Genomic DNA, 26,240 nt, shown 5'->3' with positions numbered 1-26,240 from the left:
GGTCGATACTGTTCTGCCCATCTCGGCGAAACGCCGACTTTTTAAGGGAGGCTGGCGGGAACGTGTGGAGCTTTCAAAGTTCCCGATTGGCTGACCGCTGGCTGGCAGGGACACCCTTGCGAACTACGCTTGCCAACTACAGGAATTTGGATGCATCACGTCACTACACTAATAAGTAGCATTGTCCAAGGTGTACCCATAATCACGAACCTGAATGCAAGGTAAACGATGAAGTCTCGACTGCACAAATGCAAAATATACATACACCAAGTACATGATAACTTGTATATGTCCTGCATATGAAGCAAAATATAACAAACATCAGGAACAATATGGACTGTAGTGTTCTGTAGCCAACACATGTAATTACCCCTTGAGGACTCGTGACCGACAAGCACAGGATAAACTATGGTCACCCCTTAAAACATGATTTCGACTTATTTTAATTAATATAAATAACAATATTCATTATATCAACTTAATTTATCTTGTAAATAAAATAGAACATATCCCTCTGCATCCTGTAAAAATGATATTTATGTATTATAAAAATATTTGGAATAATTGCATATGTAACACAAAGAATCCAGAATTTCGCCACAATTTTTGTAAATACTGTCATCGACAGTTGCATTAATTAGAGATCAGTCATAGAATTGATTATAAATATCTTAGCTTCCTCCTACAAGGACATTTCTAGTAACCACTACGGGACCATATCTAGAAAAACACACATGAATATAGATTGATTGATTATTTATGCCAATTCATTACACCCCATGACGTGACCACGGCTCTGAATGTAAGCAAATGCAGGTGGCAGTTTTAGCGAGAAGGTTGACTGTCATTTACTGATATTTCCTCAGTTGAAGTGCTTTAAAGTGTAGAAGCATTTTCGGAAGTTGTTTATATGCAGACAAGAATATAATATACTCAAAATTTCATATTGTCCAACGAGTCTTAAAAAATATATTGGAGAGGTACTCCAATAAACGGACTTGACTTTGTCAGAAAATCAAATCAAATTGAAATTAGGAGACTGAAGGTAAGAAGCACTAGTTGTAATCGTAATGGTTATAAAAACAAATAAATTAGAAGGGCCTACAGAGAATAAATAAATTCACATAATGACTTAGTAATGTTCCTTGCATTTAGTTAATGCAGGTTATCTCAGAGTTTCTATTAAATCAATCCGAATTTTATGAATTGGTTAGCGTGATTTTTTCATGCTGTGACGTTATAACCGTCTAGTACGTCTACCCTCTTTAACTTCGGTGATTGATAACGATTAATATTCAGGATGATGGAGGGGGCTGATGTAATTTTTTTATCTATATGAAATATCATTTATTAATTATTATATGATTTTTTTTTATTAATAGTTTCAAGTGAAATTTCTAGGGGAAAGTCAGAGCCAAATAACCTTTTCGAACACTAAATCAGCTGTTTGATGAACACAAACAAAACTTTCTAATCTAACCCAATGTAGTTAACCAACTCCGTATCAAACGGGAATGACAGTAGTTCGTATCTTATTTTCGTGGAATATGTGCACCAAGAATGATGAATTGGTAATATATATTGTAGTTTTTGTCGGAAAAATATTAAGAAAAAATAACAGTTCCAGCGTATAGATAACTTCAACTTGAGAAACATCCATTATATTATTTCATGCTGTTTAAGTTTAGGGTAGCCAGACATCCAGTTTTTCAGCATTCTGTCCTTCATTGGGTGGCACCTTGAACTGATTGTTAATTTGTTGTTCTTGTTGATGTCTGGGAAGAAGCATAAGGATAAGGCACACGTGACACTTAGATTACCACAAACTGAAGACAATGATCAGGGGTGTCTGCAAGAATTTTTATGTGGTAGGGCAAAATTGAAAGATATTACACATAAATGGTTAATGGCGTCAAGATATTATATATCAAGATACTTCAAATTGGCTTCATAGGCATATATTAATGAGCTACATTTTGACTTACACCACTCATACACTGATAGAACTTAAAATTTTGAAATTTTCCTGAAATTATACATAATGATCAACAAAGTTTTAAACAATGTATTTCTAATGGGGGACAACTGACCCCCTCCAGACACCCATGCCCATGATAACTGTTAATATGTTTTAATAGCACATACATTCAACAGTTCACACTTTCAACATTACTGTAGACGGGTCTCACAAATAGCCGACCAAGTCCAAACAATGACAATTTTTGCTCAAATGCACAATTTTATATAAAAAATTAGCATATGGTTGCATTATTTCACCTATATTCTTTAAAATGTGTGATTTCCATGTAATTTGATCAAAGAGAAGTTACGTTTTTATCCTCTGCAAAATTACCGACCACAGATACGAATACCGTCTGACTCACTAATAGCCAACCAAACCCGAACAAGGACAGTTTTTGCTGAATGCCCAATTTTATATAAAAAATAGCATATGGTTGCATTATTTGACCTATTTTCTTTAAAGTGGATTTCCATGTAAGTTGATCAAAAAGAAGTCACGTTTTTATCCTCTGCAAAATTATCAACCACAGCTATGAATACCCTCTGACTCACTAATAGCCGACCAACGCCGACTAAACCCGAACAAGGACGGTTTTTGCTCAAATGCACAATTTTATATAAATATTTAGGATATGGTTGCATTATTTGACCTATTTTCTTTAAAATGTGTGATTTCCATGTAATTTAATCAAAGAGAAGTTATGTCTTTATCCTCTGCAAAATTACTGACCACAGATACGAATACCGTCCGACTCACTAATAGCCGACCAAACCCGAACAAGAAAGGTTTTTGCTCAAATGCACAATTTCATATAACAAATTAGCATATGGTTGCATTATTTGACCTATATTCTTTAAAATGTATGATTTCCATGTAATTTGATCAAAGTGATGTTACATTTTTATCCTCTGCAAAATTACTGACCTCAGATACGAATACCGTCCGACTCACTAATAACCGACCAAGCCCAAACAAGGACTGTTTTTGCTGAAATGCACAATTTCATATAACAAATTAGCATATGGTTGCATTATTTGACCTATTGTCTTTAAGTTGTGTGATTTTCATGTAATTTGATCAAAGAGAAGTTACATTTTTATCCTCTGCAAAATTACCGACCACAGATACGAATATCGTCCGACTCACTATTATAAATAATATAAATATATATAATATATATATATATATATCACTTAGACAAAATGCTGTAGCACATTTGTAAATAATAATCACGAAGAACCTACAGTCGGAATAAAAGGAAACTAGAAGAAAGTGTAACTTCTATATTTCGGCTAATAGCTATAGCCCTCTTGAGAGGGCTATAGCTATTAGCCGAAATATATATATTCTTTTCCTTCTTTTGTTGCAGGATGGTGAGACTGATCTCTATCACAATGGTGCTGGTTTCCATGTTTCCGAGGTGAGTGAAGAAGTGCAGAAGATATCTTTTGTCAAGCCACCAGTAACAGGGTTTCCCATATGCCCACCCCAACCCCCTCTCTCTCTCTGTAATACCCATCCCTTCCTCCCCCACGCATTCTCTCAGTGGGTAAACCATTATGAAAAAGTGGTTTTTTTTTTTATATATAATATATACTGGTAATCTCACACAGTCTCTTCGCCTCCCTTCTTGTCAACATTCGTACATACGTTTTGGCTGTCGCTAGGATATTTTATTCAGTATTCTCCTACTTCCTGTGTAGGGAAAAAAGTAATTCGGAATTGGTTGCGATACTATCGCTGCCAGCTGGCCTTCATGTACACTTGGTGTCTGTTGTGACAGCCCAAACATCTGTGAATCACGCACAGCTGTGATGACGAGGCGGGAGTGGAGAGTGGGTGGGTGTGGTTTGGGTTCGACACTTTAGTCGTCCGCTGCTAATAAAAATCGGCTGGAAAGAACTTATAATAATTAGTATAATTCTCGTTTCGCAGCATAACATTTAGACTGATACCTTGGTTATTCAATATATCAGAGAATACAAATAAAATAGTTGATCAAATCCAATCCTATGCTCGGTGATGGTCCTTGAATCGCACCAGTGTAATTCATGGCTAATTTTTCATTCGTTGCCAATCTCAAGTGAAAAATCGTACACAAATGACATATGAGGCCAATTTTCGGTGCTAACTCCAATACAAGTTCGACGGCCCTGCGGAGCGTTAAAGTAACGGCGGAACAGGGCTTGAAACCTTACAAACAGTAAATGAATACCGAGGATAGTTGGCCAATTCAGCCTGCCTTTGATTTTGTTTGTATATTATACAGGTTTTCGTGCTCTGACTCGACCCCTCCCCCCAATTATAATTAGGAAAAGGTATTAGGTAAATAAATAATTAGTTATGGTAGGGGTGGATATTTATGGTAGACATTCCCATATAGCCACTCTAAAGATACTTTTTATGCAGCTGCTACTTTGACGTCATATGAACGTCAATTGTACCGGTACATATTTTATTGTTTTTAAAGCTAGCCATTTATATAATGTTGCTAGCTTACGAATATTTATGCTACAATTTTTAGAAAAAAGTTCTGTTCTTAGAAAGTTCGTACTTGCACTGGTTATCAGTTTGTGTTATCAAGCACTGTTAAGATAAGTCTTGCCACGAAAAGTCGACAATGCAACGTAGTAGGGCCCTGTAGACAGGATAATCCCCAGCAGATTAGTGAAGTTTATATTTTGGTAAACAATATACTTCCGCGTAAAAAATCTAAGGAACGTATTGTACTCATATTACAGTTTTACAAAAATTAAACATACTGAAAAAATGAGTGCCAGCAACAAAAAATCGAGAAGTAAAGTTAAGGAGTTCTGTGACAATTTAGGTATTCCTACGTTACCACAAACCTTTTGTATATTTTCATGAAAGCTCCCAACCAGACTCCAGGTCCATCACCGCCGTTTTCAGGCAGAAAACATTTTAAAATGTCAATAGGAAGTTTTATTTGTATCATATGAATTACCCTTTGGTTTTTAAATTAATTACGGTAAAGAATAACAGATGGAAGGTTCTTGGTTTATGCTATAGAACCATGAAATTATGATTTTATATTTATTTATATATTATTATTATTTTTAATTAATAAATTGTACATGTTCAAGGATGTTTTTGTGGAATCAATTATTTCACATTTTTTGCATGTAAACAGATGTCGACTCAAATCACTCAATAGTGTTGGCGATAGACAGGAGTAGTTTGAGACTTGACGCTGAAAGTACAGCAGTAACGTATTTTTTTGTTTGTAACTATGAGGCAAGTGTTGATAAATTACTCATTTGTTGATTTTGCAATATTACACTATTGTTTCTTCAAAAACAGTTTGTGCCACAAATGATGCCAAAATTCTGAAAAACAGTACACTGAGTATTAGTATACGCATCGGTAGTAATTTACCGTTTGCCCACGAGCCTAGTAGACAAAGTAAAAAGTAGTAGTAAATTATGGTAATAGTGAAGATGACAGTATCGCCGCCACATTGTAAACGGTACACCACGTTCAGCCGTGTTTGGTTGATACAGTCACAGTGTACTGATAAACATTTGTTTAGTGGGTTTTGTCGATTTAAAACAATTTGAATCCAGGAAATGACTGCGTTACTTATCGAGCCATCGCCGATGCCAACTTACTTTCACAGAATATCCGTCTATATCTGCCTATGCACACATAGAATAAATGTCAGTACGTATAAAAGAAAAACCATTAGAATATTTCATTTTCTAAATTTAATTGTGACATTTTGTCAATAGAGTGGTGAAAACTTGTAGCTCTGGTGGAGTTTGTAGATCTAGTGGAGTCCTGTAGATCCAGAGGAGCCTCGTAGATCCAGTAGAGTTCTGTAGATCTGGTGGAGTCCTGTAGGTCTGGTGGAGTCCTGCATGTCCAGTGGAGTCATGTAAATCTTGTGGAGTTCTGTGGGAGCCTACTATCACTATCAGTCTATGGTGACTATGAAGCAGGAGCTGGCACCACTAGTGGGTTGTAGCTGAAGTAATTCCATCACATTCCTACCAAATAGTTAAAATCATAATAGTCTAACCAAAATGCAGAAGCATATTTAGAACTAGGTATGGCAGTTGAAATAAAAAAAAAGTGAAAAAGCATAGCTTCTTTCCTGTATGATGCAATTAGGTAAATATGTGCACACTATACCCCAGTATGTCAGGGTGAAAGTGGGTCATGCCATTGTGGTAGAAAAAAAAACACATAAGAATGAAAGAGATTGCACGAAACCATAAGGCCTACACTAGGCAGTTCCATGTCCATTATCACCTATCATCCCCATCCATAAAGTTATCCAATTATCTCTTAAACCAACCAATAGTTTAACTACTCACTACATGGTTGTAAAGTCTATTCCATTCATTAACTAGATAGATAGACTTACTCTTGGTAAATCAGTTATTGCCAGTTTCTTCCCTTACCAGGGAGGTAGCCAGGTCAAAAGGTATATAGGCTACCCACTCTCACCCATTCCACTCCCACCAAGTCCACTCCCATCCACCACCCTTTCCCCCCCACTCATTTTAGTTCCGCATGGATGACAGGTCATCCCTGTATCCCACCCACTGCCCAGGGTCAGAAACAATGCAGCAAGGTTGCTTCATTTAATCACCAACCTCTCTCTCAATCCCTTCATGCAGGAAAAGAAAAAATGGGGAGAAACCCCATTGGGCTGTGTCACAATATTATTTACATATAGTCACTCCCTAACCCCCCACCCCCACCTGTTCTTGCATCACAGTATTATCCATACACAACCATTCTCCACTCAACCCTATCACCTGCCTTCTCTCTTCCTTACTCAACAGACATTCCCTTCTTGCTCAATGCCCATTTCATCCCATCCATCTCATCCTCTGTCATCCCCTCAGGTTCACTCTCTCCACCTCTGCCTTCCACACCCCTTTTACTAATCTTTCTTCATTCATTCTTTCCTTCTTAAATCTAAATTTGTCCAATTTAAATTCATTACTACAAGTCCTGCCTTGCTGTCATAGTAGGATGACCTTGTCTGCATCAGCCTTGTGATACAGACACACCCTCGGCCTCAGGATTTCCCATAAGATGGGTGTTGTCCTTTCTCTAGTTTGACAAGCTACAACAAACTTACTCCCTTTTCAGCTCAACACCCACTGCCATCAGTTATCATGTTGAGAAAACATGGAATGGTGATCCGATCAACCATGACCCTGTTAAGATCACCCTTGAAGGAGATGGCAAGGAGAACCTCTTGCTTCATATCGAGGCCCCATTCTTCAATGATCCTCCAAACCCTGGAGGAAAGCCTGGTGAACCCTTCTTTGAGCTCTGGAACTATGAAGGTAAGCTCTATTTTCTGCAGCAAAGGCTTAGATTGAAAAATTGCTTTGAACCAATGATGCCACTTAGATATTTTATCAAGGCAGAAGAAAAGGCTGTCTCATTTGATCCTTTCAACCTGAGAGTGTCTTCTGCTTATATTGACTGCCCCATCACATGGCATACTTAGGGTATACATTGGTAGGAGTTTCTCTCTAATTCATATTTTCTTGAATATGATAGATAATTTTGAATTTACTAAGTGGAGAAGTGTGGACCTGAGGCGAATAGGGTAAGTGGAAAGAGAGCTGGCAGATAGTGTGGACCAGAGTGCTTGGATGATATGAGCATATAGAAAGAATGAGTAAAGAGAGACTAACAAAAAGAGTGTGGAAAGCAAAAATAAGGAGGGAACCTAACCGAGAGTGAGGTAGACAGTTGGGGTGAAGGGAGCCCTAGATGCAAGAGGAATGCTGCCAAGCAGGGAAGGAAGAGGGCAAAAGATTGGTGTGAACAGAGAGTAATTTTAAATGGATGAAGAAATGATGTAGACCGATGGGATTTCTTCCTTGTGTGCTCCATATGTTTCTCAAGTTGATGTGGGGAGGGGTTGTCATGTAGCGAAGCATCTTTGATGAACCAATTATGGCTTTCATGTGCTGATGAGAAGGTGCTGTGTCCTGCTATATAGCCTCTGACCTGAGTAGTGTGGTGTGGAATGGGAATGACCCTTTGTCTGATGAGTGCAGGAATGACAGGTAGAGTGAATGGGTTTTTGGGTAAGTGTGGGTGTATACTTTGATTCAGCCACCACCTTATTGAGGGGAAAGGGTTTATTGATATATGTGACTCGCCATGGTCTTGGATCATGTGTTGCACCCGTGATTGACAACTATTACCCTCCCAGATGAGAGCTCAGAGCTTGTATATGCCTCATGTGTGAGTAATGCTATGACTTTACACACACATACACTCAACTCCTTGCCCACAAGAGTTGGAGTGCCAGCTTGCAGTGCAGTGATGCTAAAATTATTTTAGCTCTGGGTTGGAATCGAACTCAAACCACAGGATTAGCAGTTGCAAACAGTATCATTGTGCCATCAAGCTGTGTGTGTACAGGCCTATATACACACACATATGAGAACACACAAAGACACATTTACAATAATGGTAATGTGTTGTTTTTTCACATATTATACATTCTTACCCTCCCTGCCCCCTGCCTGGTTACTGCTGTTCACGTCCCATCACGCCAAACAGTGGTAGAGGCCTTCTTCCTCAACGATGACAACCAGTACCTTGAGGTTGAGGTGGCACCGTGAGTATTGTGTTCAATTATACTTATGGCACTATAAGATATATTTTATTGATTATATGTAAAATTATACATATTGCAGCATAACGTGTTTACCTAGTTGTAATTTACGGGATGAGAGCTATGCTCGTAGTGACCCGTTTTCGTATCTCTCCACATCCAGTTTGTTCTTAAAATCATGTATAGTTCTGGCATTCACTGTTTCTCTGTTCAGTTTGTTTGTTCAGTGTGTAACACAATTGATCACTGTGTAGAGTATCAGAGTTAAGTGGGTTATTTATTTTTTTTTTTTTTTACCAGCATATTTATATTTTATTGGAGTCTATGGCTGGCAGCTAATTAAGCATCTTTTCTCTAGTTATGGTTACCAGGCATTTCTGGTGCATTAATGGGTCCTTGTCCATGTGCAGATGGGGTCAGCACATTGTGCTTATTTTCAAAGCTCTAAAGGAAACCATCCGCCACTCACTTCCCCTGAATGTCGAGACAACCATCCAAGGTGACAAGTGGAGCGGCACTGCCAAGATACCCTTCACCTACCTCCCACCCAAAGTAAGTGCTCCTAAACCTTTCAGTCTTGGTCATGTTTCATAACTCCACACATAGCCCTCAGACACCTCATTTCCTCTACCTTCATACAGCTTCTCTATGTCTACATTGTTTTAGTATTGAGTTTTGTATGAGGAGTATTGTATAAATAGGTGTTCTATGTCCTTTGTATTGTATTTGCATCTTGAGCAGATGATGTCTGTTACCAGGCTGATTTTGTATTTGATTTTATTTGATTTTTTATTATTATTATTTTTTCCCTCCCTTCTTCTTTCTTCCCAGTTGAATAAACTGAAACAGTACCCACTCAAAATCAGCCTGATAAGATGCAATCTGCCTATGAAGCAAGCACAATATTATTAATTTATTTTTATTTATTTTATTTATTCATTTATTTATTTATTTATTTTCATTGTCTTTTAGTCCACCCATTCTTCTGTCTAAAAGATATGATGTCATTGAGATTCACTGTGTGATGTAGATCTATTTTGTACAAATTGAATTATTATTATTATTATTATTATTATTATTATTATTATTATTATAAACACTTCAATTCCTACATGTACTTCAGGTCACCAGGTTCAATGCATATGCTATTCATGGCTCAGAACCTAACCGAATTTACGAAGCCTTGTATGCAGCCCCAAAAACTGCTCTCGCTCCGAACTTGTAAGTAGTTTTGTTGTTTTGATTTATGTACTCCTGCCTGCAGTAGTTCCACATGAGAATGCAATTGATGTGGGGAAGTGATTGATCACATAAGATGTCCAGAAACAGAGAGGCATCCCTGCTATTATTACTGGTTTTAAGTTAAGTGGAGGAGTCTTATACCTTTCACAATCCATGCTTAACTCAAAAACCAGTAAAAGTGTCAGGGATGCCTTTCTGTTTCTGGATGCCTCACATATCCTTGTCTTAAGTAGCCCTACTATATGTTATACCCCATGTCATTATATTACTTATACCAAAGAGCATTAAATTTTACGGAATTTTATTTTTTGTTGTAGCTCTTACATGTCACTAATAAAAATGTTGAACATGTATTACAGTAGAGTAACTACATGTAATTACAACTACAGCATTCTATGTTATCAGATTTGTACTTCCTGATGAATTATACCCAAAGGCCCATTACCATGATAGATTTTGATGGATTTAAACTGGATATAACAGTATTGAGATAGCAAGAATTGCATGGTGGATTTAAAGTGTGTATACAATAAATTTTCATCATGAAAATAAGAATTAAGCCAGAAATATGATAGTCTGACGAGCTGTTTGAGTGTACTTGGATGCAGTAATGTATGATGAAAGAGATAGTGCGAATGATGGATGAAAGTTGGTAGAGCAGGCTTTGGCCCAGTCAGGAGACCAAGTGTCAGCCCTTTGAGGTTGCACCTCCAGATGGAGGTGAATAGGTTGTTAGGTTTTGAAAATGGGCAACGGGGAGATGTTTCTCCTTGCCATCTGTTTTTTAGGACCACTAGTTACAGGTATCCATCCTTGGTCTTTGGCACAGAAATGATGTGGAAGACAAGGAACAATTTGGTAGAGTATGGATTTGGCACAAATGCACAAGACAAAAATATGAATATAATAAGCAGTGGCTGGAAAGTGGAGAGCAGAGAAACATAGCATGTAGGAATTATACGAGACAGAATGTAGCATAATGCAAATGTGTGTCAGAATTTTTAAGGGAATAAGATATTCGGGGACTATGCGAATGATGTAAGAAAGTCAAGGGAGAAGCTAGAGAGTAGTATAATTGACAGGAGTGGGAAGCAATAGAGGAAGAAGGGGCTGTAATAGGTGGAATGAGTGTTTTTTTAAGGGAATGCTAAATGCAGAAATAGGGAAGTTGAAATGTCATCATTAGAGAAATATGGAATGAAGAGTGAAAGGAGGAATGAATGGACACAAATTAGTATCAAAGAGGTGGCAAATGCACTGGCAAAGTAGAAAAGCAGCATGACTGGATGGTACAAGTATATGGATTCTATAACACTGTTGCATACTCCAGGCCAGGTCTTTGTGCTGTACATTTAGTGTTTTGGATACATATAGTTACCTAGAAGTTGTGGGTGGGTGTCTGTCTGTCTACCAGTGAATTGTTTATATTTTTCATTCATTGGTGGTCCTTTACAGCCATGAACTCCAGTACTTTTCCAGCATTGACCTCTCCCAGCATATTCCACCTGGTTCCAACAATGAAATGTCTGAGCTTTGGCAGAATGCACTCCATGGGTAAGTTTCTCCTTCAACAGTACTCCCCCCCCCCTAAATAAAATATGATAATAATAAGAAGAAGAAGAAGGCACTTTTATTACCTCAGCTGAAGAATAGTATATATAGTCAACACAAGGATGCCAGAATACAGTATTTGATGAAGGAGAGAAACCAAGAAAAATATTACAAAGAATTAGAAGAGAATCGGGCATTTTTCTGGGGACTTGCAGATCAGAAATTGAAGAAATGTCACTAAGGGAGAGAAAAAGTCAGAACAAGAAACAATGTGAAAATGCTAAAATTGGTATGTACCAATGTCTAGGTTGGAAATAAATGACTACTTAAAGGCAAATGAACCCGATATTATTTTCCAGATAGAAACCGATCTAACAAATAATGATGTCCAAATGGGAGATGGTGGCTACGGACTTCTACCCCAACAATATTCCAAACCCCAACTCCCCATCCCCTCTCTCACTCCACCCCTGCAAAACTGTATTTACTTAGTATACCCATACAACTGATACTTATTGAATATATCAATGTTATAGTGCAGTAAAAAGACTGTGTACATTATTGTTTTTCAGAAACAAGTGATTTTTTTTTTTTATGGCTTAGTTATGTAAGGTTATAGTTATGAGTGAGAGTGTACTTCCTTCTCATAAGTGTTTAAGAGAGATGTTTTAAATGTAATGGTGCTTCCACATTAATCTTACATTTGGCAAGGTTAATATAACAGATGGGCAAGACCAAGGGTACAGGGCACCCTTTCTCTTTGTTGTACCTTTTTCAACCCTTAGTACCACTGGGGGTCCAAGGAAGTGTAAAACTACAACCCCGATTTGGACATAACCTGGCAGACAAATCACCCTTCACCACCAGCAGAACCAAGGAGAAGACAGAAAATAATACATATACCAAAGGCACTTTTCCCCCTTATAAGAGAGGTAGCTAAAAAAGAAAGACATCCCTATCACACTCCATTCCCCTCTACCCTCTTCCCTCCCTCTTATCTTGGCACCTCCTGGATGACGAGTCATCACTGCATGTTGCCCACTGCCCTGGGTCAGAAAATAATACAATGAAAAAATGGTTGTTGGATTTAACTGACTGGGAACCCAGAGCCCCATAGTCACTAGCAATCATCCTTAACTGCCCCATATATATCTCCTTAGGAAGAGAGAAGACGGAAGGACTTTGAAGATCAGAAAAGAACAGAAAGAGATGTTGGTCAGAATTACTTTGTAATGATGATTTGGTTGAATATAGCAAAAAAAAAACCTTTCAGGAGGCTAGGACACTACCCTGCACAGAGGACTTTATAGTGTGGAATTTAATTAAACATGTCCTTGGTTCAACTCACCAATGTCAAGGTTCGAACCGCCTTCAACTCAACCTCCGATGCAGGAATCAATGCCCTAACCTGCTAGGCCAGCAAACCTCCACCTTGTTAGTAGTTATATATATTCTTTTATGGATCCTCATAAAAATATGTATGTGTATTTTTCAGTACATGTATTTTTGCCTTGTCATTGTTCTGTTTGATTTTTTCCTACTGTTAAACCATCAAATAGCAAAACTTTACCGGTCTTATGCCATAACATTTTCTTATACTTTGTGAATAAACAACACATGTGCAACTTTGGAATTTGAATATCCTCACTACCACCTTGCAGTTAATCAATTGATCTGCCATTCATAATTCACTGCTGAACATAAGCACATGACAGCACCAACACTTAACATGTCACTCTTGCAAACTTCTCTGTCTTGTCTTTCCACACCTTTCATGCCTTCCATGCCTTCCATGCCTCCTTATCCTCACTGTTTGAGTGTTTTAACTGATGAAGGTTCAATAAGGGTATGATCCCAGGTTTATTTTCCCTATTGTCCTACAGTTTATTCTTGAGCATCCAAAATTATGGAAAATTGAGTTTAAATAGAATCAAACCATGTCCCACTATCAGCTTCAGAGTTCCTTCCTCTGGCATGCAGTTCACAAGTCAAGCACAATAAATCTGGAATTTATTCAACAGAAGAGCCATACCAGATACAACAAATTCTCATGGCCATGGATATAAATGAGGCATCAATCCAATACACACTTAGGTGATCATATTACATACTACAGGATTTTTCCCTCTTACAAGGTTGTTTTCAAATGCATTGCAGCAAGAAAACCACCAATTGAGGTGGAGGGGAGTGAAATGGATGGGAATAGGTATGTGCCTCTGACTTGGCTACCTCCCTAATAAGGGGGAAAAAGGTCTTGGTATATAGGTAGATACAAGTATGTTGCCTAAATCAAAACACACACCCTTGACATACACAAAACCTGTTTAACCACCTATCACACTGCATGGATCAAAGGGTATGCAACAAGGCATAGCTCCTCTACAACATGGTCTGACTGATGAAGCTGGTTTACCCCCACCACTTCACCATATAGCAACCCACCCTCTCAACCACTCAAACAGTTTAGAAAATGTATCATCCATTCAGAATCTCTCTGTTGCAGTCGCTCTTCCCTACTGAACGGACATTCCATGTATGTCCAAAATTTGTTGTACCCAGTCTTCATTCTTGGTTTTCCTCAGAGGCTCTCTCCATCCATTTCTGCTTTTTGCAATGTCTTTGCTAGCCTATGGCCATTCATTCTTTACATCTACCTAAACCACACCAGTGCTCTGATCTATACCATGTGATAGTTCCCTTACCACTCCTGCTCTCTGCCTCACCTTCACATTTCTCACTATCCAGTCTTGTGAGTGGAGTATGGTTGTAAATAGACAATAAATTGATGGAGTATGAAGGGATGTCTTGTCTTCACTATTTTCACATGAGGGGATGAGGAGAGAGGGTCATCATGTATATGAACCAGCTGGCCCCACTGTGGATGCACTGTATCTTGCAGTACTGCCTCTGGGCAGGAGAAGACCAGGATGACCCTTTATCCACAAGGAGCTAAGACAAAAGGGAAACAAATGGGTGAAAGTAGGAGTGGGATGAGTGTGGATGCATACCTTGGCTGGCTACTTCTCTTATAAGGGGTAAAGAGCCTCTTGGTATATAATTTAGATATTCTTCTATCACCTATCATGTTTCTCAAATGCTGCATTTCAAAAACGTTCATTTGTTCCCTGTGTGCCTGGTTTATATTCAAAGTCTCTGCTCTATCCAGTGTCAGAATCGAGAGGAAGCATTTGATGACATACACAATTTTTTTTTTTTGAAAGTTGGAACAAAAAGGGAGTGTGCTGAAGTGGATGAGGGACTTTTTGAGAAATAGTTTAATAAGGAAAATAGTGGTGGACAGATGTCTAGTTGGACAGTCCTGCAGGGACTATGTTAGCAAGAGTAATATTTTTTATTCATGTTAGTGACATGATGGCTAAAACAGGAAAATCAAGAAAATGAACATATTAAGATCAATTGGACAGATTTAGGCGAGTGGGGACCCGCATAGTATATTTACCTCGAGTGAAAGGTCAAGGTATGCTTTGACTTGGCCACACCCCAATTGAGGCGTGTGTCATAGTATTGTCACAAGCACCACCATGCCCATATCTAAGTTACCAGTTAGGCATTTTTTCTCACATGTTCCTCTATCCAAGTGTAGGTCATATATACCCTGCTTATGTTCTTACAGTGTAGGACCTGAAATACCTGTGAGGTTTCAGTTTTATGCACCATCAAAGGCAATGCTGCCAGCAAAGAGACATAAAGCATAATGATGAAATAGATATTAGATCAATTATGTTTAAAATGCCATAAACCAGGTGAAAATTGTATGGTTGGTTTTGGAGATCTTGAGGTTAGAAAAGTAAAAATGCATTTTTCTAAAATTTTAAGATAGGGGTTTTATGATCTTACTACAGCGTGCGCCTCAATTACAAACGGAGAAAAAGCCATTATCATATACATGCAGAACCAGAAAAACAATAAGTATTAATTTTGTGTATTGATTTTCACAAATATCATCATCAGAAACTGTTATTGATTAGGGTGAATGTATTTGACCAAGGTATTAGATATATGTATTTATGTAACTGGGATACATGGGAGTGAGTGGGAGATGGGGGGATTTAGGGAGTGATTATTTGTGAATGATATTTTGATGCAGTGTGAAAGGATTTCTCCCCGTCTTCTCCTTTTATACATGAGGAGATGGAGAGGGGGGAGTTGCCGATTAACCTCTTTATTACAACGATGCCTATGTATGTGTCATGAGCCACGAATGGATACAAGGATGCCGGCATTGGCTTCCTGATTGTATTTATTTTGTAGTTGTAGCTGAGTGACCCCTGTATTTTGTGAACAGGCTTGATTACATTTTCTGTGACATTATATTTATTCAGGGTGAAAGAGAACAAGTGTAACGGCAGTAACTTTATATTTTGTAATGCGTGTATTGTGATGCATCGTTGTACATCAGGCAACCTAATGTGCACATGAATATTTGATTTGTATTGAAGAAGTTAAATGAAGCAGCCTTGCTGTGGATGTGCTGTGTCTTCCTGCATTGCATCTCAGGGCAGTGGGTAGGATGCAGGGACAACCCGTCATCCAGGAGGTGCCAAGAAAAAAGGGAGGGAGGGGTGGTGAATGGGAGTGGAATGGGTGGGAGTGAATTTACGCCTTTTATCTTTGGCTACCTCCCTTGTAAGGGGGGGAAAAAGCCGTATGTATTCATGTAATTGCAACATACAGGAAAGGAGGTACACAGGGTGTCATATGGGCCATTTGTTTGACTTTGCTGTGAAAAAAGAAGAAGAAAAAAACAGGATTCTGTGAATTAAAGTAATACATAAACCTAGTACTATTTGGTGACTAGGTCACTTGCAAAGTATATATCAACCAAAGGCCTGTTCTCACTTAGGGGACAGCTGAGTTAAAGTTCTCACTCATATAAATATACAAATCCCATTCAGTCGTCCCTCCCATCTCGGCACTTCAACCTTTGATTTTTGCTTTTTTGCTTCTACAGGTTCTCCCACAACCCTGTAACGACCATTGATCACCTCCTCATCATGATCTCACTCCAGGAATTCCAGGTAGTTAGTTGTGTTCTAATTGTGATTTTAGTTGTTTGGTGGAAGTGGCAGGATAAGCTTCCTCCTCTCTTTCGTCATAGACGAGTTCTGTTCATTCTTTTTCTTATTTGTTTCCTTGTGGTATTCATGAGGCACTTGATGCCAACATCTTCACAGACAATTTTAAGGGAAGGTGGTGCACAAGGGTTAGTTGACTGAAGTAATATTGTTGGTGTAGTTACTGATGTGCCTCCATTGTAATTGTATTATAACGTCAGAGTGATGTTTATACATTACCAAAGTAATGCATTAATGTTGACTGAAGTGATATTGTTGTTGTTGTAGTTGCTAATGTGCCTCCATTGTTATTGTATTATAACATCAGAGTAATGTTTATACATTTCTGAAGTGATGCATAAATGTTAGCCTCCAATAATAAATTGATTATTTGTCATTTATATATATATATACAGTCGCCGCAAAAAAAATCTATACACTAAGTACTTTTGGACAATAAAACTCAAAAGTACAGCTAACATGTGCTTTATTTCCACTTAAGAGTTACATTTAGTATTTTGTCATGTTCCCCTTGTTCTTGAGTACCATCTGGATCCTTCTGGGCATTGAAGAGGCGAGTTTGGGGAAGTAGGCGCTGTCCATAGTGACCCAGATCTTCTTCAGCACCTCCTTCAGGTCTGGAATACTGGTGGGTCGCGATTTCTCCAGTTCGTTTTTCATCAGATTCCAGGCATTTTCTATTGGGTTCAAGTCTGGGGAATTGCCTGGCCACTCCATAACACTGATATTGTTGTCATTAAGGAACTTTATCACTTCCTTAGAAGTGGCACCATCATACATGAAATGATCACGGTCATGGATGTCCCAAAATTTGAGCATGTGATCCCTCAAAACATTGATATAATTGCTCCCTTTCATGGTCACATTCTTGGGGAGGAAATATAGTCCACCCCTGCCCTTGTTACCACTAAAGGCACCCCACACCATCACACTGTCTGGGTGTTTCACTGTTGTAAGTGTGTACTGCGGGTCGAATCTGGACACATCACTGGGGCGACGAATGATCTTGGAGCTGCCCCTGATCAGCCTGAAGGTACTTTCATCACTGAACATCACCTTCTGCCACTGCACTGATGTCCAGTCCTTGTATTTCTTACAGAAATCAATCTGTTTCTTCTTCATGGCCTCTGTGAGCAGGGTCTTCTTGGCGGCACGTCGAGCTGGCATTTTGAGGTCCTTCTGCAGCCGATGTTGGATCGTTCTTACAGCAACGTTTTTAAGGAGAGCAGGATGTTTTTGCTTCAGACTAACAGCTGTTATACATGGATCTGACATCACTTCTCGTTTTAGGATCTTGTCAGTGCGAGTAGATGTCTTCTTTGGGGCTCCAGAGCCTGGCTCTCTTGGTGGTACCATACCAGGACGGTGTGTGGTGGCTGCTTTCTTCAGGCTTTAAATGACCATTCTTGTCACCTGCAGGTCTGCGGCAACATGTATCACAGACATTCCCTGCTCTAACAGAGCTAGGGCGTGGGCCTTTTCTTGCATTGAAAGCTTGGAACGACCCATTTTGATCACCAGAAGGAGAGTTAAAGGGCACCAAAGTCAGTGAAAAAGTGAACAAAAGGGCACTAAAGAGCAGCATGCATAGACTCCTCTCTCATCTAGCGTTGGCAGCGCACTGAAGCGTGATGTGTTGGCGAACAGTGTAAAAAGGCGCGCTCTACACACCCACGTCATCAGTAACTCCGCCCGCTTTTTATTATGGCAGGAAATCAAGTGAAATCTATTTATAAAATCCCGTGTATAGATTTTTTTGCGGAATAAATGTATAGATTTTTTTTGCGGCAACTGTATGTATATATATATATTTTTTTCTTCTTCTTCTTCTTCTTCTTCAATCCATGGAGTATTTCTCAGTATGAAGAAATTTTTACATACCAAAGGCTTCTTTTCCCCTTACATGGGAGGTAGCCAACAAGAATTTTTATTACTTTTAAATAAATCCATAGTGTGAAATTCAAGAGATTAATTTCAATTATTTTATAATACTTTCATTCAAGTAGGCTGACTACCTAGCTGAATATAGTCATGAGGCATGAAAAAGAAAAAGAAATTAAATAAGTTTCTCTTTTGAAAAATGTAATCAAAGTAGGTTTAATTTCTGTGTCTTACTGCATTGCTTCTGACCCAGAGCACTGGGTGGGATACAGAGACAACACGTCATCCACGAGGAGCTAAGATGAGAGGGAAGAAAAGGTGGTGGATGAGAGTGGAATGGGTGGGAGTGGGTACATGCCATTTGATTTGGCTATCTCTTTTGTAAAGGGGAGAAAAAGCTTTTGGTATATAGATATAGGTTTAATTTCTTGTTAGTCTGAGGAATGCCCCTTTCTCAAATGACACAAATAGTAGCTTCAATAGTTTTGGTTAAATATGCTTCCAGGTTGAAGGGATATACATAGCTTTTTATGTTGTGGTGTTTTACTTGTCATTGGTCTGAGGATATCCCTTGCCCAAATGAGAGTAACAGGAACAATTTTGATTAAATATTCTTCCAGGTGAAAGGGATAAGCATTGCAGCTTTATGTTATAACTTGTCATGTGTGTTTTATGATAAGTACGAACTATGTCCTGCTGCTTTGCTTATGACCTTGGGCAGTGTGCGAGATGCAGAGATGACCCATCACTCAAAATAAACACAATGTGAGGATGAACCTTTATTAGTACAACATTTCACTGAATACTAGAAAAGGTTAAGGAGAAGGTGGACCAGATGTCTGGGAACAGGAAAGGTTAAGGATAAGATGGAACAATTGGCTGGGTGAAGGACATTAGCTCACAACTGAGGAACAAAAGAAAGAAGAAAATAAGAAGGGTGAGCAATTGTCAATTAGACTGTTGGGGCAAGGAACAGTCGCTGCTAGGAATCCGTGAGAAGCACTGGTAAATTACAGTCCATAACAACAACCATCAATTCGTGAAATATAAAGTAAAAAAAATAATGTAAGGTAACCGAGATTTTCCACAAAAATAGAAGTACCAGAAAAAAAAAGTATAACTCTCAAGTAACCAGTGTTGTTATATCTATATACCAAGGGCTTTATCTTTCTTACACCGTAAGAAAGATGGGTCATCCCTGCATCTTGTCCACTGCCCAAGGTCAGAAGTCAAAAGGCAAACACCCACTCCCACCTGTTTCACCCCCATCCACCACTCTTTCCTCCCTGTCATCATAAGCTCCTTATGGATGATGGTTCATCCCTGTGTACCACTCATTGTCCTGGGTCAGAAGTAATGCAGCTAAAAATGAAAATCCATTTGAACAAGTTGTATAGACACGGTAAAGGAAACATGGACTGGAGGTGAAGCTTTATTCCTGACGTTTCGTCTAACGACATGTCAGGAATAAAGCTTCACCTCCAGTCCATGTTTCCTTTAATGCAGCTAGACACAGCACACCCGCAGCAAGGCTGCTTCGCTTAATCAGTGACCCCCTTCTCCGTATATGTCTCGTTCTTTCTTATATCATCCTGTTCATATTATATCAGGAATATAAAAGTCAATGTTCTCATTCAAAATTTTATTGGTGCATTAGGCTGAGGCAAAGAGATTTGTAACATCAAATGTATTGCCATGAACTAGGTGCCATACACACAGAATATGGACCATTATTGAATAAATAATACACATATTACATAAATATTACATTGGTATAATGGTACATAAATATGTAACCAAACATATACTCTTGTACAAAACTATAATTCATACCTCATTAAAACAGCTTACCATATATAAATATATGAAAACAAAAAACTTTATTTTACATATACATTATATAATTCATAAAATAATCACACACACATACATAAAATAATGTCAATAAAAATATGAGACAGAATAATCAAACAAGTTTATTGTTTCCTGAGGTATATGGAAAAAATGAATATATAAATCTGAAAACAAGTTTGGACTCCTTGTTAGACCAAGGGTACAATTGAATGAAGTCATCTGACAGGTTAAAAAAAAAAAAATGGGACACATATCACTGTCCAGTAAAGAGTTAAAAGAATAATTTTTCCCCTTATTGGGCCAGGGGCTTCTTATAACTAAATAGCATCACTTACCAATTCTCAAAGGAAATGTGTGTGTATATATGTGTATGTATATTTTATATATATATATATTATATATATATATATGTATATATATATATATATATATATATATATATGTGAAATACACATATCAAAGGCCCTATCTCCCTTATAGGTAGGGGGAGGGACAAGTCAGAGGCAGATAAAATGAAAAGGGGCTAAATCACACTAGAATTAACCTTTTACCATGCAGGGGGCACCTTATAGGTAAAAATTCATCTGGTAACATTCAGAAAACCTAGGAAAGTGCCACTGTCTGATAATAGGTAATACCTAAACCTTAAATAACATCTAAGGAGCTTCAAAAATATGTTTTTCTCTTATATTTGGTCTGACCTGAAGAATTCAATTGATATGACTTTGTTTGAGGACTTGATTATCTATATCATGATATTTGCAGAGTTATAACCTACAGTAGGTACTGAATCTTGCTGTCAACCTTAGTATTAGACTAGTATCTTATTGTGTAATGAGCAGAGTATTTTATCATGAATTAGAGTGAATACCTTATTTATGATAAGAAAGCCCATTAAATCCTTCAACAGAGTGGCAGATTTTCATTTGTTTTGTCTTCTCTAACACTAGGTGATCAATTCAGCTGAAGGCAAATCTTGGTCTACAGGAAGTTTTGATAAGTCAAGACCTAATTTAGCCTTTGCTTGAAGTGCCATTTAACTGAAGAAAGTCATCACATTAATCGAAAGAAAATTATGCCACCATGCTAAGGAGGTTATATCTATTCACAGTGTTATAAGCACCTTAGTTTCCACTCACTATAGTGGCTTCAGTTATTTGAAATTTATCAACCGAAGACCATGTCCTAAATAAATAATTTCAAAATAGATCTCCCATCATACAGTTGGAGAACATGCATTGAGATTATAATTGATATTTTCAGACAGAAGTTTCTGTTGATATTGTATGAAAAGATCTAATTATTGTAGTTGTTTCTGTATGGAGCAAAGTGGAGAATGGCTGCCTCACGGGCTCCTGATCAGACTACCAGGTTTCAACCCCTGTTCCTGGGAGTCTCTGGGGTAGGTCTTGCCAGAATATTTCTACTATGTAACCACTATTTAGAACAATGATAACTCCCCAAAACCAGAAGGTCTGGGAGGTCTCTGACTGCTTGAGAGAGAGAAAATGAAGCTCTTTGCTCCTATAGTCAAGGGGATCCTGGGCATCATGACCCCATCAAAGTGGAGCCACACTTTAGATCAATGTATATGGAGAGAAGACTTAAACTCTTTCTCTTGTATGCTATGGGAATATTAAAATACTAGGACCAAAGACAGGTACTTGCGAGTAGTGGTCATACAAGAATGACATCAGAGAGAACCATATTCCTGCTGATCACCCTCAAAACCCATCAGCATCTTCACCTCCATTTGGAGGTGCAGCCCAACCCCATTCAGCTTCTGGACTAGTTCCCCAACGTTTCCCTCTTACTTAGTTCAATTGTATTTCACCCACTTTTCATAAAGAAGAGTTGTAAATTAGCAACCGCTCTCCTTCTCCTACTATTTCTGTTTGTTTTGTACTGGTGTGGGACAGTTTCTGTGTCACTGGGTTGCAGTATTTGGTGGAGGGGAGCAGTTGCCAGTAGTGAAAATGTAGAGGAAATATTGTCTAGCTTATAGATCTTGGGCCTCTTCTGTAAGCTGAGTGTCAGTCTCTCTGGGTTGCACTTATTCATGAAAGTATGGGTTTTGAAGCTGGGTGACAGGGAGACAATTTTCTGACTCTTATCCCTCAAGACCAGTACAAACAGGTACACCCATCTTTGGCCCCTCATATAAGGAATGACCAGTTATACTAACATGTTTGCAGACAATGCAAAGATCATGAGAATAAAAAATGAGGAAGACTGCAAACTGTTGGAAAAAATAAAAGACCTCAACAGTTCAAATGACTGGTGTCAAGTGAAGAAATGAACTTAAATGCTAAAAAATGCTAAAAGTACCGAGATGATCAACAACTTATTCAATGTGAAGTGGAACAATTACAACTCCAGATCTGGCTTTCTCCAGTGTTGAACCTGTCGTCATAAAGAGAGTAAAGAGAAAGAAGTTAAATGATTGCAGTATTCCAATCAATGATAAAAGTGACAGGGAAGATCTGTACATTAGAATAACTTAGATACCAAGGAGATGCAGGAATGAAATGAAGAATGCAAAAGAAAGACTCACACCTAGCTCTGTCACCATCTTGGCTAATCCAAGAACTGTATCTCAAAGTTTTAACTTGAATCATCAATAGGAGAATGCCTTTAATTTTTAAAACTGAAAAGTATTCTTTCAAGGTAACTTGTTGCCATTGTTAGAGGCTTTTAACATTGTAATAAATACTCTTCCCTTTCAGAATTTTGTTAAGGCCAATATCTAGCAACTTTGAGAAAACTGCTTTCATGGATTAACAGAATGGCTTACTATTGTTGTTAATGCTGGACAGAGTCATCTAGCTGTGGAAAACAATCTTAAACAAGAACGCCTGCCTGAAAAATCAAATCATCAAGTGTTAATCTGAATAAAATTACAGTACGGGCTACTGTGTTTAAGAGATTACACGCTAATCCTCGTATCACTTAGGATCATGAGAATTTCCCTCCTCATTAGGGTCTGGGCTGATTATTGCACCATATGATGGAGGAGCCATGGAGCCAGGAGTGGGTATGGAGGACAGACTCCCATTAGGAGATGGCATGACAGGTGGAGGGTCCCCTGAAAAAACGAAGACATGATTACATCCGTTCACTTCATTTTACTATGTTCAAAGTCTGTCTATATATCTAGGTCATCTTCCCCCTTTATGTATCCATACTTACCCTGTTGTTCATACATTCTGTTCCATGGCTGTTCCTCTCCAGACACAAATATTAGGTAAAAGGTGTTCGTGCAGAAGTAGATAACAATAGCAATCCAGAAAGCAATGTTCCACTGGTGATTATTTTCCTGTGAGTATGGAAGAATTCTTTTGAGTCACAAATCAATGTTGAGGATTATTTTAAAAGATATTGGTTCTATTATGACTACTAGACAATTTGATTCACCTGTCTGGCTGCCCTCTCCCCAGTTCAAGGAATCCATCTTGATTTACTAATTTACTGGGAACTTAGTTTAGGCCAATCTTCTGATTGTCCAAGGAAACTTCTATTTCATAGAGGTGACCACTTTACCGACTTTTTCCTTGACTGATGTCTTATGATTTGGTTTGACATCTCAAACTCCCTCCATCAGGAAGCTAGGTCAGTACCCCTTAGTGATGACTTTGTAGAGTGGAATTTAATTAACCATACCCTTGGTCCAACTTGCTGGTGGCAGGGTTCGAACTGCCGTCACCTTGACCTCCACCATAAGTAGCAATGCTCTTACCCATTCAGCCAGTGGGTTGTCTTATACAGAAGGATTTTGAGACTGATCCCTCTGAAACTACCACATTCATATTTGTCCACTTTTGAGTGAAGAAAGACTAGTAAAAGAGGTATGGAAGGCAGATGTGGAGGAAGTGAACATGAGGGGACGTCCTAGGATGAGGTGGATGGATGGGGTGAAGGGGGCTTTGGGGAAGAGGGGAGTGTCTGTTGAGGAAGGACGGGAGAGGACAGAAGACAGGGGTGAATGGAGAATGGTTGTATATGGATGAGTTTGTGATGCATGAGGTGGAATGGGCGGGGGGATAGGGGGTGAGGTAGTATGTGTGAGCAAAATTTGACGCAGCCTGAAGGGATTTCTCCCCGTCTTCTCCTTTTATGCATGGGGGGACGGAGAGGGGGGTCACCGATTTAATGAAGCGGCCTTGCTGTGGATGTGCTGTGTCTTGCGACACTGCTTCTGACCCAGGGCAGTGGACAAGGTGCAGGGATGACCCGTCATCCGGGAGGTGCTAAGATAAGAGGGAGGGTGGAGGGGTGTGGAGTGTATTCAGGGATGGAATGGGTGGGAATGATTTTATGCCTTTTCCTTTTTGGCTACCCCCCTTGTAAGGGGGAAAAAGCCTTGGTATATGTATGTATGTATGTCCTTTCTGAAGCACAAGCACTCCTCCATTTCTCCAGCACATCCCCCTCCCATAGGCACACATTAAATGTCCTCACAAGCCAATTCACATTAATGGTTCTTCTCTTTGTCAGACATTCCACATGACACCCATCCAACCCAAGTGCCTTACTAGATTTCATAATTTTCAGTGCCCTTTGTCTTATCTTTTCTGATAATCCTGTAATTTTCTTTTCACATCAGTCATTTTCCTAGCAGTTAATCTTTAGAAAAAATTATTGAAAGCTTAACAATGGATTTACCTTTCCATTTGTTAGGAGACCCACTATTTGAGGTGCAAGAAAGCCAGGTATTGTTGCCACTCCATTGGTGATGCCAAGGATTGTGCCACCATAGTTGGCAGCAATATCTAAAGGAGAGTTCAGAACTCCAGAGTAGATACCACCATTCAGTCCAACAGCAAAGGTGAGAAGAACTATAGCCAATGTACTGTCACACAAATATGAAGTAAATGTGAGAATGATGAGGCAGATCATTGGGCCATAGATACCTGTAAAGAACAAACAAGAACTTAATATATGCATCTGTCTATATACCTTGCTGTGTCTTGCTGCACTGCTTCTGATCCAGGGCAGTGGGTGGCACACAGGGATGACCCATCATCCTGAGGAGGAACTAAGATGAAAAGGAAGAATGGGTGGTGGATGGGAGTGGGTACTTGCCTTTTGACTTGGCTACTTCCCTTGTCAGGGGGAAAAAAGTATATATAGATATAGGTAGATATATTTGTATACTAAAGGCTTCATCTCCCTTATAACGGGGTGTTTGAGTCAAAGCATACACCTGCTTTACACCCATTCAAAAATACTTGTTCATTGTGCTCCTTATAGATGAAAGGTCATCCCTACCTCCCACCACACTGCTCAAGTCAAGGAATGTAATACAGCATGACACCACACTTCCACAGCAGGGCCCAACAACCAATGCTGATTTACCCTCACCACTTCATTTTATGGTGACCCTCACCTCATCTACTCAAGAAATATATAGAGCAGACAAAAATAAATCCCTTCAGCCCATGTTATTTTTTTCATCCATTTATAACCATTCACCACAAACACCTATCTTTTACCCTCTCCCTTCTTTGCAGGAGAGACCATAGCTCCCAGGTAATTGGCAATGGCCTCAGGACGGGCCTGTAGGTCACCCAGAGAAGAAATATTGTGTTGTTGTCTAGATAGTCCCATCTTTTCTGATAGTCCTGTAATTTTCTTTTCACATCACAGTCATTTTCCTAGCAGTTAGTCTTTAGAAAATATTATTGAAAGCTTAACAATGAGGTGATTACTGTCTTCTGGGTGGTGGTTATATCTAGAGCAGTTTGATTCTGAGGCCAGGCCTGTTCTGTGCTGGTACTGTCTTTGAGCTGGATGGTTTCCTGCAAGTGCACCCAAGGCATAGCCAGACAACAAAATATTTCTTCCCAGCGATTAATGGGCCAGTCTGGTGGCTGCTGCCAGCTGCCTGGAAGCTGTGGGTCTTCTGGAAGAGAGATCTGGAGCAACAGATTAATTGATCTGATTGACTGATTATGGTAGTTTTCATGTAATTCAATTA

At 38.9% G+C, this 26,240-nt stretch overlaps 2 protein-coding genes across 8 annotated transcripts in view; one reads left to right on the top strand and one right to left on the bottom strand.

Annotated features, from left to right (window-relative positions):
• The first annotated feature begins 1,287 nt into the window (after positions 1–1,287).
• LOC143038675 (UPF0462 protein C4orf33 homolog) lies at positions 1,288–26,239 on the top strand. 4 transcript variants are annotated; one of them, XM_076208211.1, is made up of 9 exons: positions 1,302–1,571; positions 3,393–3,443; positions 7,148–7,347; positions 8,585–8,642; positions 9,050–9,191; positions 9,763–9,860; positions 11,337–11,435; positions 16,405–16,471; positions 25,774–26,239. In XM_076208211.1, the coding sequence occupies exons 1-9, from the start codon at positions 1,561–1,563 to the stop codon at positions 25,783–25,785; spliced, it is 738 nt and encodes a 245-aa protein (XP_076064326.1). In that variant the 5' UTR covers positions 1,302–1,560; the 3' UTR covers positions 25,786–26,239. The 4 variants fall into 4 exon arrangements, with proteins under 4 accessions (XP_076064324.1, XP_076064326.1, XP_076064327.1 ...); XM_076208209.1 differs by lacking the exon at positions 25,774–26,239 and having other exon boundaries at positions 1,288–1,571; positions 16,405–16,669; XM_076208212.1 differs by lacking the exons at positions 16,405–16,471; positions 25,774–26,239 and adding an exon at positions 11,792–13,057 and having other exon boundaries at positions 1,315–1,571.
• The window catches only part of LOC143038673 (putative inorganic phosphate cotransporter), a 28,751-nt gene continuing 22,547 nt past the window's right edge, over positions 20,037–26,240 (bottom strand). For all 4 annotated transcript variants that reach the window (XM_076208203.1, XM_076208204.1, XM_076208206.1 and 1 more), the window contains 3 exons: positions 24,926–25,173; positions 23,453–23,579; positions 20,037–23,348 (listed from right to left, as the gene is read on the bottom strand). In XM_076208203.1, the coding sequence (XP_076064318.1) occupies positions 23,209–23,348; positions 23,453–23,579; positions 24,926–25,173 (515 nt within the window). In that variant the 3' untranslated portion in view covers positions 20,037–23,208. The remainder of the gene's footprint in view (positions 23,349–23,452; positions 23,580–24,925; positions 25,174–26,240) is intronic.

Source organism: Oratosquilla oratoria, chromosome 24 (assembly GCF_046742065.1).
Source record: "Oratosquilla oratoria isolate Oo_2021 chromosome 24, ASM4674206v1, whole genome shotgun sequence".
NCBI classification, from domain to species: domain Eukaryota; kingdom Metazoa; phylum Arthropoda; class Malacostraca; order Stomatopoda; family Squillidae; genus Oratosquilla; species Oratosquilla oratoria.
This window is presented reverse-complemented; position numbering and strand designations above follow the sequence as displayed.

What these genes read in the sequence shown, in the direction of transcription:
- LOC143038675 (XM_076208209.1), top strand. An exon ending in TCACCTACCTCCCACCCAAA is followed by an intron (nt 9,192 to 9,762) that starts GTAAGTGCTCCT and finishes CATGTACTTCAG; the next exon opens with GTCACCAGGTTCAATGCATA. An exon ending in TGGCAGAATGCACTCCATGG is followed by an intron (nt 11,436 to 16,404) that starts GTAAGTTTCTCC and finishes TTGCTTCTACAG; the next exon opens with GTTCTCCCACAACCCTGTAA.